This window comes from Chenopodium quinoa, unplaced genomic scaffold, assembly GCF_001683475.1.
Source record: "Chenopodium quinoa cultivar QQ74 unplaced genomic scaffold, ASM168347v1, whole genome shotgun sequence".
Lineage (NCBI taxonomy): Eukaryota > Viridiplantae > Streptophyta > Magnoliopsida > Caryophyllales > Amaranthaceae > Chenopodium > Chenopodium quinoa.
Window position 1 is genome coordinate 2,805,890 of NW_018744991.1, and position 17,453 is coordinate 2,823,342.

The following is a 17,453-nucleotide window of genomic DNA, read 5'->3' on the forward strand; positions in this document are numbered from 1 at the left end:
CATTTTATGTAGTAGTGAGTTGGTCAAAAATTAAATAGTCATAATGATGAGATTTAAAAAAAAAAAAAGTGAATATGAAATTGTTTTGTATCCCTTTGGGTAAAATTATAAGGTGTTTAGCCTGTACAAAATTTGATTTTATGACCAACAGTTTATATACTCATGTATTAAAGAGTTAACCACTAAACCTTAGTACTTGTACCTTACAATATACAAGAAAATACAAGTATCTCTACATGAGATACATGATATGTATCTCAAAGAGGCAAATTCATCATTTTCAGTGCGTAACTTGAGTTAATTTTGTAATTTTGTCAAAAAAATCTGTATTTTCAAGCTATAGTAGAAGGCTTCAATGGAGCATTGAAGAACTTCAACAAAAAAATGGAAGACTTCAATGGAGAAATGGAAGAGCTTCAAGGGGCTTCAATGGAGGACGACCTAAACATTCCCCGTAAGGATTAACCTTGCTCTTCTTTTCTTCCTTTATAGTTGGGGCTTTAGTTTAATTAGCGGTAAAGCCGCCAACAATATGGTGGTGAGTACTGGTTACTATGAAGCATGATGAAGATGATGATGAAAAAGATGGGGTAGGAAGAAGAAAACATAAAAGAAATTGTACAAAAAAAAATTCATATAATTCTTCTTATATACAAATATGTCATTTTGAGATACATCAATATATCTCATGTTGAGATACTTGGGCTAGCTCTTACAATACTTGAGTTTTTCTTTTATTGTTAATACTCCGTACTACGTAACTAATTAGATAATTTTTGAGCCATAAGTTGAAATACAAAAGTCTCTAGAAAATTATAATACAATAGTCAATTATAATAATAGTTTTAAAATAAATATATTAATAAATAAATACAATTAAATTTCTAGGCAAATTAATGATTCTAAAGAAAAACAACACATAGAGTTTAAGAAGGAAAATTCCCTCAAAGGCAAAAAACTCTAATGTGTACAGTACAGATGAGTGAAAATAAATTAACCTATGGCAATGCTCGAACCTAGAAACTAGATTTGATCATATTATTTTAGTGGACCTTTGAGCTGAAGAAAGGCTTCTTATCACAGTAGACTTTCTTGGACTATACGTCTATATCCATTCATGCTCTATATTTTATCCATGCTAATAGTATGGCCCAATGCATGCTGACTTATAAGCTTGATTTTGACCCAAAAAATAAAAAAGAAAAAAAAAAAACCTCTATCCTGAGATGAATGATACGAAATTATGAAGTATTAGGAATTTAATCAATTTATCAATTTATTTAATTTTTGTTTACTACTCGTACTAATTACTATTGACCCAAATGAAATTTCTATATATAAAAAAATAACAGATCATAGTTTGACTATGGTGAACATAGATTCATAGGACGAGTCAAATCATATTTATATAAAAAAAAGAAGGTAAAATACAGTGTCTAATTGAATTTTGAGCTGAATGACTATCTTTTCGAGCATAAATTAATTTGCGCACCCATACCCGTGTAGATTGATGGTGGGATTGTGGGAAGTTTGAGCCACAATCCAACCCAAAAGATGAAACAATCAATATAAGACAAGTTAAATTATGATTGTACTCGATAATCTAATCTAAATTTAACTAAAAGTTATTTAGAGGAACCAAAACCAACTTAAACAAATCCAATCAACCAAAATACAACTCGAATTGACCCATTTAATCATTTATGATATGCAGATACTAACATTTTTTTTTTTTTTTTTTTTTGAGGACATATGCTGTTTGGATAACTCATACTTGACCTTAAAATCAAACCCGTCCAACCCATTAGTCTTGCCCCTAATAAAAGATCCAAGTCGAAGTATGGATCAGGGTTGGGTTGACCCGACCCAATGGCGATCTCTAAAGAGTAAAGATTTTTAGGAGATGATCATCATCCAATAAACTTTTCATATCGTCGGTCAAAATAATGCTTTAAAAAAAAGATTCCAAAAAAAAAAAAAAAAAAAAAAAAATCCTTTTATGACCCTTTCCAAATTCTTCTCTCTCCTCAGCTGAAGGTACATTTTCATGACATGTCTCAAATTCCTCCATTTCTGCAACTCTCATAACTCAAATCACCATTTCCATGGCTTACCTAAGACCCATCTGCTGCTCCTCCATTTTCACTTCTCATGCTTTTCTCTCTCTTCACTCACTCACCTACTTCCAATTTTTTATTACAACCATTAAAAGATTACATTTTTAATCCCCTTTTCTTTGAGCTACAATTCTAATTTGCCCTTATTATGAATATTGTCTCAATTTGAGCTTCTAAAGCCCCTAATTTTCATGTTTAATTCCAGAAAAGAGTGTGCCCATCTCATTTTCTTGATGATTTGTAGCTGAAAATGATGTCAAAATCAAGTCTTTAGCATTTAAGAAGGGATTTTTACTGGGTGCCCACCTTCTATTCTTGTGATCTGGCTGTAATTCTCTTGATCTCTTTGTTGTTGTTGAATCTATATGCATTTGGGAGCAAAACCCATGATTTTAATTTTTTGTGTTAATTCACTTTTAGCTGGGATTTTATTGTGGTTTTTAGGGTTTAACATTGGTAGGTTTCTGGTTTATCTGGGAAAATACCCCCATTTGCTGTAGTTTTAGTTACATGTTGTTGTATTATTTAGCTGATTGGAAAGATAAATTATTTGGGTTGGATAGTGTAGATTTTTGCCCCTGAGAGGTGTAATTAGGGTTTGTTTGGGGAATTTGATTGATGTTGTGAGGTTTTTTTGGGCAAATGGCGGAAAACGGTGTAATTTTTGTGGAGTGGAGGGAAGAATTTGTGTCTCAGGAGAGAGGAAGCAGGATTGTTCATTATTTATTGAAAGATTATTGTGGGAAATCTATACTTGCTGTGGTTGGCACTGAGAGGAGTCTTAGGCACATGGTTTATGTTGTTGCTGAGGATTTTTTGAGTTATTCTGGCACTGATAATCCTGTGCAAGCTGGGTTTAAATGGAGATCAAGAAGGGAGGTGGTTGACTGGCTTACATCCCTGCTGGCCAAGCAGCAACAAGCAGGTGATCCATTCGCGTTTTTACCTTGATTTTATGTTTGTGATGTATGCATTATGTTGTTGATGGTTGGCTTGTGAATATTTGATAGTTAGATGGTGCTGATTGTGGTTGTCCTGAACTTGATTGCTTCGATCTTCTTGGGGGGGGGGGGGGGGGGGAGAGAGAGAGAGAGAGAGAATGGATAAGTGAAAGTTAAGTAGTATTAAGATGAAAGATATGAGGTTTACCTTGTTTCAATGGTGTTGTTCTAAAGATTTGGATATGCCGAATCTTGATGTATCATGATTGCCTTGATCTTCATTGCTTATGGTATGGTCTATGGTGGCATTTGAATAAAGTTGTAACTTGGTGCTTTTCCTACTTTTTAGTTCGGGTATTTGATGTTACCTATCCAACCTTAGTCATCCTGATCACACTCCCTTTTAGAAAAAAGATCAATGCAACAATAGAAGAATATTTATCCGAAGTTTGCACCTTATAAATTAATGGATTTTAATCTTATTCAATGAGCAGAGAAAATAATGTTGTGTTTCTATTTTTCTTGATAAGTATGATTAAGTCTACCCCCTTTTCCCTTTGTCTCTTGCACATATTAATTAAAATTAAGTGTATTAATACATTATAAAATTTGGTTAGATCTGAACCTGGGCAACTTATGGGCTGATTTTCAATGCTCTATGATGCAAGATAGGAATCTCCTGGTAAAAATGATTTTCCCATGGTTTAGGCTGTAGATGGAGCATATGGAATTTAATCCATTACATTACATAGCAGCATTGCACATACCCTAGAGACCTGAAGTGTTCCCTGCTATAGCAGTCGAGACCCTCATAGAACATTAGCTTTTCTGCAATATGCTCACTTTTACCTTTCAGTAACTGTCAATGATGAATTATGAACAGATAATTATCTTTTACTTCTGATCATGACAGATTCTCCAAGTGGCGATTCAACCCATTCTTTAGGATCTTCTGAGCTATTAAGTGCTCAATATTTCACTACAGACAAAGTGGTAAATCCATGAGCCTTTATAATGGCTTCTTTTTAACACCAATTTACTGATTCAAATATCCTGAATTATTTCAGGATCGTCGGGTTAAAAACTTGAAGCAATCCTACTCAGATGTTATGTGGATAGGTGCTGCATGGACTTGTGGAAAGCAGCTAAAACACTACCCAGCATTTTGCAGGAATGGCACTACAATAGCGGTAAGTATTTGTTGTTTTCTGTAAAGTCCAATATGTTATATCACGAGAATTAGATTCTTAAATGTTCATTGGATCCCCCACCCCCACCCAAGTTTGCTATTCCTATGGGATATGGAACATTGGGGACTTAACCCAATCACAATCAATGTTGAAACCAAGTAATCAAGAATAAATTCAAGATCAAGAGTGAATACACCTATCTTATGGGAACCTTTGTAAGATGGATAAAACTTCATCTAAAACCTTTTGTTTGGATTGAAGGAAATGGAGGGATGAAGTATCTTTCATTTGTATAACAAATGAGGAAGGAAGGGAATTGAAGGGGAGAAAAATGAAGGGATTAAATTGTAAGACATTGATCTCTCCAACAATGGAGAAATTTGGAAGGAAAAATCATTATTTTCGCCTCCCCTTCTCATTCCCCCCTCCCCCCTTTCTTTTTCATTCCCTCCCCCCACCCCCTCCCCTTTTTTTGTTTTTATCCAAACACACTCTAAAAGGTGGTTGCTATTCACTGTATCAATGAGTGCAAAGATAATTGATTCCCCGGCTCTTACAATCTCAATGGTGCTCATTGGATGTGTTTACTGTTTAGTACCCTGTTAGAAACCCTAATCTCGTGAAAAAGATAGAATACAGCTCTCTTTCTCTTCACACCATAGAAAATGTCCAATTGGGAGTGGGTATTAACATTGGAAAAAAACTATTGGAAAAAAACTGTAAGGATAAGGTAGCAGATTATTTACATTATTACATGTCATATGTCGTGTACGGACCAACTTTAGCAGCAGTATCTATAGCATGCCATGGTTTTGCCGATATGCATGGTGATCCATCCTGATTTCTGGAAATGGTAGAGGTCGAACCCCTGCATTCATCAATCCAACTTATGCTACCTGCCCAGTGGCCAGCCAAATATGCACTTGACGCCTTTGACCCTTGCTGAAATTTCCTTCTTTACTCCTACTTTATCTGTGCTTTCAAATCTATTTAAGAATTATGATGACCACCAAGAGACTATCTAGAAAACTAGTATGCATGTCATATACGATTATGCCTCAAAAGGTATCAAACTACAGACCATTTAAGGAACTACATAACACTCATAATTCATAACAGTCTTATACTAGGTTCACGAGAGAAAAGTTAGCCTTGTCAAGTATTAAGAAAAAGATCCCGACTTTTATTTCCTTATCTTTTTGAAAAATTTAGTTCTATATATTGACTAGTTACATGCAACCATGCAAGGGTCATGGGTTCACATCTTCATGGCTTTTGTACTTGAAAGTAACCTTTTCAGTCATTTGGGTTATTTTGATTGTAATCTAATATTTTAATGGGTTCTACTTTGCTGTTATTCAGGTTCAAGCATTTGTATTTGTGATGGCTAAAGAGGGAAGTCGCTATGTTGCCTATCTAGAGGACATGTATGAAGATAAGAAGGGGATGAAGAAAGTTAAAGTCAGATGGTTTCATCACAGTCAAGAAGTGAAGGGTATAGTTCGTATACGGAATGCTCACCCGAAGGAAGTTTATATTACACCTTACACGCAGGTGATAAGTGTTGAGTGTGTTGATGGTCCTGCTATAGTCTTAACCCGTGAGCATTTTGAAAAATGCTTAGAGGGCCTTCCAGAGGGTTTGCTGGGAAAGCTACATCTTTGCTGTCGTCAGTTTAGAAGTAACAAAATTAAACCATTTGATCTTAGGAAATTGCGGGGTTATAATAATCAGCCTGTTATTTCTTGTTTAGAGTCTGATTCCTTTCTGAATTCTGACTCTGTATGCCGTGGGGTGATTGGGAATAAAGTTAAGATGTTTGAATCAAATGATAATGGGGCAAAAGGGACTAAGAGAACAAGGAATTATGGGGACAGAGAAAGCTTTTTGACAACTCATGGTGCGGAAGGCTTTGAAAGGAAGAAATTTATGCGTGGACCATTTTCTAAGAATGGTAACATTGATGGCGATAAGAGGTTGTTTTCTTCGAAGAATGGGGAATTCCAGCGGTCACACATCCAGTTTTTTAAGGTAGATGACAAAATAGAGCTACTGTGCCAGGACAGTGGCATTCGAGGCTGTTGGTTTAGATGTACTGTCTTGGAGATATCTCGAAAGCAGATGAAGCTCCAATATAGGGATCTGGAGGACCAAGATGGATGTGGAAACCTTGAGGTACTCAATTAATGTCTTTTGCATTTAATTCATATTGAGTTGCTTAGTGACTGCCTGGAATGACATTTAATGATTTTCTCCTTGAAGAGCATTGTTTCTGGCAGGTTATAAGATTCAAGTGGCCATTTAGTTCTGTTGGAAATACTAATCCCTGTTTGGCTAAAGTTTGAGTTAGATTAAAATTTAGTTGTCTTATGCTCTATTACAATGTAATGGTCTTAGTGCTATGCAAATCATGGCTATCACTAAATCAATGCTTGAAATGTTTGCTAGCTGTGTGTTAGTGTTACATTCCTTTCAGTTGATTTGTTCTTCCTGTTACATCACTTGCAATGTATTTTTGTATTGATTGTGAGATTCTCTTGGTTGAAGATCTCTTTCCTTTTTAGGTAACTAGTGAATAATTTCTTCTCAGCATAGTATATTAGTATCTTGATGTGGTCTAGAGATGAAAATTAACTTTTTCAACTGCTTCAATGGGCTACTGGATTAAAAAATATATTTTGAGTGAGCTTTAGCAACAAGACTGTGACTTCACAAAGTACTATTAACTTACATCTTTTTATAATTAAAGTCAATTAATTCACCTAAAACTATGTGCCGGTCGAAGTGTAACACTTAAAAAATCGGAGGGAGTATAGTCTTTATGTACTGTGCTATTGTTCGTTGGTTCTTTACTTTTTCTGAGGATACAACTAATACATGTCGACACTGTTGATTTATGCTGTTTGATAAATTCCAGGAATGGGTTCCAGCTTTTAGGATGGCTGCACCAGATAAGCTTGGCATGCGATGTCCTGGACGACCTACAATCAGGCCTTGTCCTCCCATCAGCGATGCTGTAGATGTTGAATTTGGAATCGGAGCTCCTGTGGATGCATGGTGGAGTGATGGCTGGTGGGAAGGTGTTGTAACTGTAGTTAACAGTGTCAGAGATGATAAAATACAGGTTTATGTTCCAGGTACTAGCCATCCCTTTATCTCCCCTTTTTGTCATCAGGCATTAAGTTAATCAGTTTATGTGCCTACCCTATGTTTTCTAATGCTACCTTATTTTTTCATCAGGTGAGAACAAGTATTTAGATGTACCTAGAAAGGATCTAAGAGTTTCCCGAGATTGGTTGGGTGGAGAATGGTTTGATGTTAAGGCGAATCCTAATATACTTTCAGATATCAATGCTGAAACAGTACAACCTATAGTCTCAATCCTCGGGAAGGAAAATGCTGCTGATGATTCTGCCCTCAAAATTAAAGATGATGAAAATGAGGATAACTTAGTTGACTTGCCTGCTCCAGCCTCTTCTGTTGGCCATGCCGAACAAATTTCCTCTTCAGACAAAGATGATCATAATGCTGGTCATCATGTCAATGACAAAAGTGATGATGTCAGCTTGCAAGACCATGTCAAAAGTGATGATATCAGCTTGCAAGACCAAGTCAATGACAAAAGTGATGATGTCAGCTTGCAAAACCATGTCAATGACAAGAGTGATGATGTCAGCTTGCAAAATTTGTGCTGTGATGTTGATGATCAGAAAATCGTTGACGATGAAAATGATGGTAGTAAGGAGGGTGAATCAGGTACCGCTGATGTGGAAACTGCTGCACAGGCTGATTTGGAAACTGCCGAACAGGCTGATGTGGAAAGTGCTGCTCAGGCTGATGTGGAAACTGCTGCTCAGGCTGTTGTGGAAACTGCTGCACAGGCTGATGTAGAAACTGCTGCTCAGGCTGATGAAGTTTTGGAACCCACAGGTGTCGCATAGAGGCTAGAGCTGTTCCTCAAACAATTATTGTACAAACTAGTGTAGATTTCCTGTAGAGAGCAAGAGGTGATGTTGATGGCATTTGATCTTGCATTTGAGACAATACTCCCAGGTGTACAGCAATTAGGTGAGTCTTCCAAATTGGTTTTCTTAGTTAAATTCCTAGGAACTGCCTTGGATCAAATTCCAGCTGTTATAGAGTACCTTTTGAGTGAATTAGATTTTATGTTTCCTGTTGTAACGTTAAGGTGAACTTCTAGTTTGTATGATTTAAAGTTGTAGTGAAATAAACTTTCAGGCACCACTTTATGTTTGCCATTGTTGGTTACTCCAAACAACAGTTCAAAAGTCATTACTAACAAAAGTATTCGTGAAACTTTTTTAAATAAACTATGATCAAGTGTACTGCAAATTCCATTTGTTCGTAGAGAATAGACTAATTGTATTTAGAAGGCATGAACTTTTCTGGAGTTGATAATCTTTAAAAAGAATCTTAGTCAAGGACAATATGCTGGAAACATTTTGGTGTTTTTTACTGAAAGAATTTTGTGTATGCTTTGTATTGTACATGTTTACATAGAGAGCTAACCATTTGAAGTGACTAGTCCTACATATTTTATCTGATTGTTACTGTTAGCTATAGTCTCAACCATTTATTGCCGTCAATGAATTCCATGTCGAGAAATGGCCTGGCGTCCTCAATAGTGAAAGACTTTGCCCATGTCACCCGCCTTGTTGTGTTTGCTCCCTTCCCACTGCACTGGAATTCACCAAACAATGCCGTCCTGAAAACATAATGCCAAAAACAGATATTGTTAGTATCAGAATTGTTAAAATTTTAGTATCGTTGTTCATGTATCAAGCAAGTTTTAGCCGTAGTTCAGTATACATACTTCTGCCTTTCTGGGTCACCCCAGTCACTCCACCCTTCTGGTGCAATAATATCATCAATGTCACAGTATGAATATACTGCTCTTGAGTATGGCCCCCAGGCTCTTCCCAGGTAAATCAATCCGCTTCCATTGATTGTACAGTTTAAGAATGAAAATCCGGTATTTTCTTCAGGTGTATTTCGATGATGTGCTGCAATTGCTCCTGATCTATTGGCTATTGAATGAAGAACTGAATTCTGTTGTATGTTTTTCTTTAATATCAGAGAAGGCCAAAAAGTCTTAAAACACGATAGAGGGCATGTTTTGTTTTCGGGTTACCTGATATAATGATCTTGCATTGCCAAAAATGAAATCGACTGATCCTTGGATGAGGCAGTGGTAAAAGTAGTGTGACCCTGTGTCATCTAAGAGAGTATCTTGAGCACCAAGGATATTAACTTTGTAGAACATTGCCCTTTCAGCCGATACTCTCAGTGCCACTGCTTGCATCCCCAACCCACCTGGTATTGCCACTACTGTATTCTGCATCCATCACGTAAACGAAAAAAAAAAGGTTACTTGTGTTCAATTGTCGACGAGCAACCCTTTCAAAAGACACGTCGAGAAGGTTACAGTCTCTAATACTTGAAAAAGAATGAGAAGTTACCTCAAAAGTAATCTCAGATGCACAAAAATAATCAGAGAATATGCTGATGGTAGCTGAACCAAAAGTTCCAAGTTCAGCACCATTACTATTTCTATCAGAAGCTTTGTTATTCCAAGTAATTACTGTATTAGAAGTCTGATTTTCTGTCCCAATGAAGGAAATGTAAGGCTTGGAGCTTGGTACAACTACCCTCTCCCTGCTCAACAACAAAAATCATACTAAAAAATCATACAAAAATCTACTACCAAAATATAATGATTTTCCTACCAAATACTTGTACATGTCTCAATCTTGTCAATTTTTTCCAAAATAAATAAAAATGACTTCAACATACATTGTATAAACTTTAAGTATAGATGTTTCCTTGTGTTCATTCCTATTGATCGTGATTTCATTTAAAGTAGTGAATATTATGGTTACATATTGTTTAAATAAAATTTCCAAGTTAAGTAGGTACGAAATTCTTTCATTTCCCACCCGAAAAAATAAAAATAAAGGGAGATGCAAAATCTAACTTCGTGGCTCATCTAGTAGTAAGATGAAACATTCATAGTCGCTCCAAACTCGAGTTAGTCATATATGTGCGAACTCATTCCCTCAAAACAATCTTGCTTTGGCGAACCATGATTTGCAATAAAAGTATCCGACCTTAATTTCCGCTCCAAAAAATAAAATGGTAACTAAAAAAAAAAGGCCAGCGTAACTGTCGAGCAGTAAACACCCACGTAGCTCCAAAAATACGACTCAAACACCAGAACTGCCAACTCAGTAACCGCAAACAATCTAGAAACAAAAAAATGCACAAAATGATGAACTTACAAAATACTGTAAAAATCATCAAATTTTAATTTACAAAATACCTGTAAATTCCAGGAAGAATTAGAATCCTAATTCTCTGCGAATTCCCAGAAGGAATCAAATCAACAGCACCTTGAACAGTAATTGAATCCCCTGTTTTTCCACTTTGATCAACCACAATTACCCCACTATTATTCCAATTTAGCTTATCTTTAATCTCACTTTTTGACACTAAATTTTTATAATCATCAACCTTAATATCATCCCATGTTATATAATTATAATCTCTTGCAAAATTTCTGGTATAATTTTGACAAAATCCCAACTCAACTAAAACACCCAGAAAACAGAGTATCTGTAATTTTCTCACTATCATTGCTCAAATTATGTGATTTTGGGTAGCTAAATTTTTGTGGGTAATTGCTAAAATTGAAGTATTTGATGAAATTTGAAGTGGGTATTGATGGTTTTGATGGGAATGTGAAAAAGGAGAGAGAATTTAATACTTGGAGCGTCTACTGTGTGTGACACTTCGGTGGTAAACTAATTTAATTTTTGAGTGTAAATGCTGGTTAATTTATGCTAATTTTTTGTGATGATATTAGATAAATTTGATGAAAAAATGGGTGTCATAAAAAGAGTGTTAGAATTATTATAATCCCAAATTTATATTTTGGGTAAGATGAAATTGTAGTGATAATGGAGAAGTTGAGAATTTGCATTTTTTTGAGATTATTCTAAAAGTTGAGTGAAAAAAAATGAGTAGTTAAGAAAGTGAGGTTAAACTTGAGAGCAAAGAAAACGGTTAAATGTTCTTGATTTTAATTTTTTAAAGAAAATGATTTATAACAATTTAAATTTTATTTATGGTTATTTTCTTTTCCTCAAAATTGTTTAATGCGAGTGAATTTTACTGGGGTAGTAGTTATTGAAGAGGAAGCTAGAAGGAAGGAGGAGTTAAAATAACTGCCTTAAATAGTTAATATAAATGTTTTTGCTGATTTTTTTTTTAATGTTTCATTCATATAGTAAGAGGCTAAGAGCCTATAAAATAATGAAGTGAGGCAAAGAGTCATGGGAAATATGAAAATTTTCTATTTGAGCAAGCACTATGCCGTTATACTTGCCATTAGTGTTTGTATAAAATCACACCTTCAATGCATTTGCAACCTAGACATCTACATATAATAGCAATTTCGGGAAAAAAAATAAAGAATGTGCTTATATCAGATTGGTTTATATGTGTCTATATAGTGTAGATGTTTGAAAGAGGCCGAAAAATAAATTTTTATAAGAATCAAACTCTCAACGACTCAATTGATTGAAAAAGAGAATGTTGATAGACATGAGAATTACGTAGGAATGAAACTCTCAACAACTCAACTTTTCAAGTAAGAGAATGATGGGCGTTGTAACGTTCTTTATTTATTGTTGGTATGATTATGTGAATATACATTAGTAAGCAACTAAGCATATCACGCATATGCATGTGATGCCCAAGAAATACTATTTGATCAAGAAAATTGGTTGTTATTTTGTCCCATCATTGTCTTGTTCAAAGGAGATGTCAATACGACAATGTTGTTAATTGATCATCATAAGACGATGATTTGACTTACTATATATCTCACAATTAGAATTAATCCATTTTTCAAAGTTTTGTGTACAAGTCAATATTTAAGTTTTTTGATAACGTTATGTTACATGGTTACATCTAAGGTAAATAGTAGTGCACTAGATACTACTTTTTGTCGCTTGTTATTTCATATGAAGTACTATGTATAATTTAATGGCCATGCTTAATGGCTTGCATTGCGCCCTTGGTAAAATTTTCACCTCTATTTCTTCTTTACTCTCTTGAAAATTTTGATGAAACATTCAAGAGTAGAAAAGCAAGAGAACCACTTAGAAATTTGGTTGCATAATAATTGATTTGAATTGAATTGAAGGTCGCATAAAGTTTTTTTTTGTAATTTTTTTTTTATAGGAATAACTATAGAAATTATAGTAAGATACTAGGATGTGTTTTTTTATAATTATTATAATTTTTATTTATTTTGGTTGCAGAGAGTAAATAATCAAGTTGACGATATTTGATAAACCACTTTCCAAAACAATTGGCGGTCATAAACAATGAAAAAACAAATTTCTCCTTAAGCGCATGTTTTTGAAGATATCCTCTTTTGTATCCTATAATTCATGACCTAAAGATAAATTACACTATCATTAAGAGGATAGATTATAAGCACTTGATTTATGTTAAGAAGTTGATTTAAACAAATTTAACTAGTAACTGACTAGTTAAATTAGTCTATTTAATTCTTGACTCCCCACATTACATCTCTGAAACGTGATAATATATATATCTCTATTCATTACATATGATTCTCAATTGAGGAAATCTGTAATCCAAAGCATAAGATCGAATCGCGTTTATATTTCTAAAATACTCAAGCAATATGCAATTATGATGCAAATTATACTCATTCTTAGGCATTGCTTCTCTTAATTTACCGACTAGACTTCTTTAAACATCCATACACATCTATGCTAAGAAGTCCTTCACATAATCGAACACCAAAGTTATGTGGCCCATTCTGGTAAGTCACAATAACGTTTAATATGATCATTTGTCATTTACTAGAATGTTTCAACCGTTCAATAAAAAAAAATGTAATTATGATGACTAGAATATATATTGGTGTGAATGTGTGTATTGAATTATAGCTCGCAAAATGACCAAATAAGCGAAAGTCTAATAAAATTATTTATTTATTTTAAAAAACTCTTTTAAAATTTCAATTGGAAAGAAAATTAAAGAGAAAAAAGAAAAGAAAGTTTTCGGATAACATAACCCTGTAAAACCAAACCAGTAGGCTAAGGGAGGAGAGAAGAGAAGAGATAGAGGTGTGTTTGGGTGACAACAATGGCGACTTCTTCAATTTCAGCTGCTTTATTTTCTCCTCTTTCAATTCGCAATTCATCTTCTTCTTCAACCAAACATGACTTTACCACTCCTTCTCTCTTAAACCTCAGAAGAACCCTAACTCTTACTCAACAATCATCCACCTTCTCCAACTCCTCTAATTTCACTACTTTTGCTGCTCCTGAAACTTTGGAAGCTTTTGAAACTTCCCCAGATTCATTTGAGGTCTGATTTTCTGGTTAATTTTAGGAATTTATTTTATTATTTGTGTTTGTTTCTTGGTTTTGAACTTGTAATGAGTAGTTTATGCTGAATTTTGAGATGGGTATTTCTTAATTGTGTAATTTGCATATTTTGGTGAAATGGGTATTTGATAATTTTGTTTTTTGGATAATTGAGTCAATGCTTTGTTTAGATATTCTTAAATTTGGTATGTAATGAGTAATTTGTGCTGAATGTTGAGATGAATGAATCAAAGTTTGTAATTTGCATGTTCTGGTAATATCTGTATGTATTAATTTTGATTTTGGATGATGAAATCATTAATTTTCTCTGATGTTCTGAATTGTGTTATATAGTGCTTCTTGGTTTTACTTGTGAGCTTGTATTTGTGAAAATTTTGCTAAGTTTTAAGATGGATGAGGTTAAATTTACGTAGTATATGTTATGATACACACTTATAATATGGATAAGTGGAAAAAAACAATCCCTGTAATTTTCTGGTTTTATTTGTTAGCTTAAGAAAAATATGTCTTGGAATAATGTGCTTGTTGTGAAATGTGATTATGATAAGATTATGATGAGTGCATCTTAAGTGGGGTAAGTACTCTGCAGCAGCCTCCTGTTGATGTGTGTCTATGTGTGCGCAGGCATGTGTGTCTTAGTATCTTGGTGTCGGGGTGCAATGAGAATTGAGAGTAACAAGATTTGTGTATTTTTGCTAGTGTGCTTGTGTAAGGTGATAGATTGTGTTGTATTTGTCAAAGGGGGAAGGTAATAATTTGGTGCTTCTTTTCTTATGGTTGTTTTTTGCTGTTGTGTAGGATGGTTCTGAGACTTCCACTCTCAGCATTGGTACTGACTCTGATCAGGTATTGAGCTTTTCTTCCCTTGGTTGCTATTCCTCATGCTATAGAGTCAAATTAGTTCAAAATTTTCATGTTGAATTAACTTAAAGATATCTAGACTGCATGAGGAAGCACTGTATAAAGCTTAAACCCACGCGAAAATTTGCTATCAGTGTTCCATAGTTAAGCTCTTTTTTTCTTATGTCTTGTCATTTTCACTTTCACTGTATGGGTGCTTAGGAACAAGTCTCTGGAATCAACCATGTTTCCAGGTTGTATAAGTATCTTGAGTGCATATAGACTACAAGCTCAAGACCTTTATGTTTTCTAGCATTAAAGTCTTATATAGATGTGATTATCTGATGCATTACTTTGAAATTGAGTTTTTGCCTGTCTTTCCTTGTTGAACCCTCACGTCATTGAAAACTGTGAACCCCTTCATTGGTACGTCTTGAGTTATTCTCTATGCTTAGATAGTGAAGATGGATTGTAATTTGGGATGACAGTCAAAAGCAGAGTTTTACATAAGTAGTTTTCTCATTAAGAGTCCTTTTGTTGTGCTGAATATAGATCATTGAACAGGGAAGATAATGTTGCAAGACTACACTGCAAAAGCAGGAAATACAGCTTTGAGTTGCTTTGTTCTTCTCTAACCCTGAATCTTTTTCCTTTTCTTCTGTGGATAAGAGGGAGGTAGGGGAGGGGGCAGAGGGGGGGGGGGGGGGATCTGAACGGCTAGCATTTATTCCTTGTTTTATTCTGCAATAACTTGATTTCGTTCATATACGGATGGTGGTTTACCACCGTCCAAAGACCAAAGACAATAAAATCAGGACAATCCCTATCCTAAGTCTGAAGTCCTTGGAAGAAAGGGACAGGAAAATACAAACTTTGAAGACACGAATGAATTACAAATACCTCTAACCTCTTTCCAAAAGAAAGAGGAAAAAAAAACCCTGAAAACTGCTTAATTGTACTGCAACAAACAACAATCAGGAATAATCCCATGGAAGATTTGACTAGATTAGTATTAATTTCACCACCAAATTTGCTGTTGATCCTGCTTGAGACTTGAAACACACTCTCGTTCACAATTGCATCCATATTTCTGGCTCTTGTTTTCTACCATGCCCTTCCCTCCATACTTCATAGATAGATGCAAATTAAGCACGTCTTCTACATATAGTTCCCTGGATTTCTTTGTCTAATGAGTTCACTCTTCTGTAAGCATAGTCTCTGTATTGTTTAAACATTCTGACAATCAGACAATACCTTCTTTGTTCATGCTTTATGTATGTACTCTCCATACATCACCAATAGATGCAAGTCAGGCACATCTTCTAACATAGCTCATCTAATGTTTTCCATAAACATTTTAGCAGTTGTAAGCCCTTTTGCCTATCATCTATCCAACCCCCGTCTAAGTATTTCACTTCCTAGCTTAGTTAAAGATGATCCCAAGTGTTTGAATTATATTTCTATTGCAAAACCCTCTCTGAAGTTCTGAATTAGCAAATCCTTAATTACCAAGTGTCTTACATCGCTATTGAGACAGTCACACTTTCTTCATCAAGAACTTTTCTCCTGCACTCCAAATTTCTGACATGCTTTCAGCTTGGAAACATGAATTTAATCAATTTAATTTTTAGTGTTGACACATACTTTTGTAAGATTAAAGTAACACCCTGAAGCCTGAGAGACTCTAGATGCCGTAAAATATCTTTTCCTAATATTTGACTGGTTTAAACTGAAATCTTTGCTTAAGGTAGATTTTTTTTTGTAATTCCAGATGGCTCCAAAGCAGAAGATAAGAATTAAGTTGAGGTCCTACTGGGTCCCCTTGATAGAAGACTCCTGCAAACAGATAATGGATGCTGCAAGGACAACAAATGCAAAAACAATGGGGCCTGTACCATTACCAACAAAGAAGAGGATATATTGTGTACTCAAATCACCCCATGTGCACAAGGATGCCCGATTTCACTTTGAGATCCGAACTCATCAGCGCCTTATTGACATATTGTACCCAACTGCCCAGACCATCGACTCATTGATGCAACTTGATCTCCCTGCTGGTGTTGATGTGGAAGTTAAGCTTTGAAGATCTTGGGTAAGAACTCTCAAGTCATCAGTCTACTTATTGGACTGAATAACTCAAAACTAGTTTTACATTGTTTTAAACTTTAAATTATCACCTTTTTAAACTTTGATTGCTGGAGGTACTAGGAGATCAATCAATCATTCAAAATTCGCATATGTTTAAGGGACAGGATTTATATATGACAGCCATGATTTTGATGGCTTAATATTATTCATGTTGGAACTAGATATAATTATAATGGCTTGAATAATTTTTATCTTGGTACAAATTTTGCCATTATATGTTCATGTACCAGACTGACATTATTTTCTTCTTCCAGAACTGTAAAAATTGCCAGATTTCAGTGGTTGCAGTCTTGCAGATGAAGATCAAAAAGCCTGTCTCAATGGATTTTTTGTGTTATAAATTTGCAGAATTAAGTTAGCTTTGTTAATTTTTCCAACGTTTGTAAGCTTTATTTTCCATGAAAAAAAATATGCAAGCTGTATAATTGCTTATATTCCTGTAAAAACTGCTAGTTCAATGAAAATAGGGGAAGTATTGCATTCAAAAGTTATAGTTCAGATGCTCTTTGGTACAATTTTCTAGTTTGAAAAGTCGCTTAAGAATTATTTTTGGTCAATATCCTCTACTTGCAAAATGTTATAAATATCGATTAATCTCAATGATTTGTACTACTTGTGTATTTAGACGTCATCCAAACAAGAAATAAGTATAGGCTTGGTAATCAATGCAGCTAATGTTGTGACAAGTAGTGGATTAAATTTGAAAATTTGTAAATCTAAGGTGCAAGGAGCCAAATCCTCCAAAAGCTGTTAAAGTCGGGTTAAGAA

General features: G+C 34.7%; 3 protein-coding genes across 4 annotated transcripts; 2 read left to right on the forward strand and 1 right to left on the reverse strand.

Annotated features, from left to right (window-relative positions):
- Positions 1-1,736: 1,736 nt before the first annotated feature.
- Positions 1,737-8,524, forward strand: LOC110706963. 2 transcript variants are annotated; one of them, XM_021884975.1, is made up of 7 exons: positions 1,737-3,042; positions 3,972-4,051; positions 4,126-4,248; positions 5,611-6,423; positions 7,166-7,385; positions 7,489-7,826; positions 7,860-8,524. In XM_021884975.1, exons 1-7 carry the CDS (start codon positions 2,760-2,762, stop codon positions 8,187-8,189), a joined length of 2,187 nt encoding a protein of 728 aa, XP_021740667.1. In that variant the 5' UTR covers positions 1,737-2,759; the 3' UTR covers positions 8,190-8,524. The 2 variants fall into 2 exon arrangements, with proteins under 2 accessions (XP_021740667.1, XP_021740666.1); XM_021884974.1 differs by having other exon boundaries at positions 7,489-8,524.
- A 224-nt stretch (positions 8,525-8,748) lies between these two features.
- Positions 8,749-11,125, reverse strand: LOC110706964 (pectinesterase QRT1). Its single transcript, XM_021884976.1, has 5 exons — positions 10,589-11,125; positions 9,729-9,924; positions 9,401-9,604; positions 9,083-9,318; positions 8,749-8,974 (listed from the first exon to the last, which is right to left on the reverse strand). The coding sequence occupies exons 1-5, from the start codon at positions 10,900-10,902 to the stop codon at positions 8,827-8,829; spliced, it is 1,098 nt and encodes a 365-aa protein (XP_021740668.1). The 5' UTR covers positions 10,903-11,125; the 3' UTR covers positions 8,749-8,826.
- Positions 11,126-13,328: 2,203 nt separating this feature from the next.
- Positions 13,329-17,183, forward strand: LOC110706965 (30S ribosomal protein S10 alpha, chloroplastic). The gene is made up of 4 exons (XM_021884977.1): positions 13,329-13,677; positions 14,496-14,543; positions 16,309-16,629; positions 16,940-17,183. The coding sequence occupies exons 1-3, from the start codon at positions 13,453-13,455 to the stop codon at positions 16,618-16,620; spliced, it is 585 nt and encodes a 194-aa protein (XP_021740669.1). The 5' UTR covers positions 13,329-13,452; the 3' UTR covers positions 16,621-16,629; positions 16,940-17,183.
- Positions 17,184-17,453: the final 270 nt, after the last annotated feature.

Excerpts from the sequence above, each read along its gene's own strand:
- LOC110706965 (XM_021884977.1), top strand. The coding sequence starts at position 13,453 with ATGGCGACTTCTTCAATTTCAGCTGCTTTATTTTCTCCTCTTTCAATT. Across the intron at positions 13,678-14,495 it reads CTTCCCCAGATTCATTTGAG|GATGGTTCTGAGACTTCCAC; the intron begins GTCTGATTTTCT and ends GCTGTTGTGTAG. Across the intron at positions 14,544-16,308 it reads TTGGTACTGACTCTGATCAG|ATGGCTCCAAAGCAGAAGAT; the intron begins GTATTGAGCTTT and ends TTGTAATTCCAG.
- LOC110706964 (XM_021884976.1), bottom strand. The coding sequence starts at position 10,902 with ATGATAGTGAGAAAATTACAGATACTCTGTTTTCTGGGTGTTTTAGTT. Across the intron at positions 9,319-9,400 it reads ATGCAAGATCATTATATCAG|AATTCAGTTCTTCATTCAAT; the intron begins GTAACCCGAAAA and ends AACATACAACAG. Across the intron at positions 8,975-9,082 it reads GGTGACCCAGAAAGGCAGAA|GACGGCATTGTTTGGTGAAT; the intron begins GTATGTATACTG and ends TTATGTTTTCAG.
- LOC110706963 (XM_021884974.1), top strand. The coding sequence starts at position 2,760 with ATGGCGGAAAACGGTGTAATTTTTGTGGAGTGGAGGGAAGAATTTGTG. Across the intron at positions 4,052-4,125 it reads ATTTCACTACAGACAAAGTG|GATCGTCGGGTTAAAAACTT; the intron begins GTAAATCCATGA and ends GAATTATTTCAG. Across the intron at positions 4,249-5,610 it reads GGAATGGCACTACAATAGCG|GTTCAAGCATTTGTATTTGT; the intron begins GTAAGTATTTGT and ends GCTGTTATTCAG.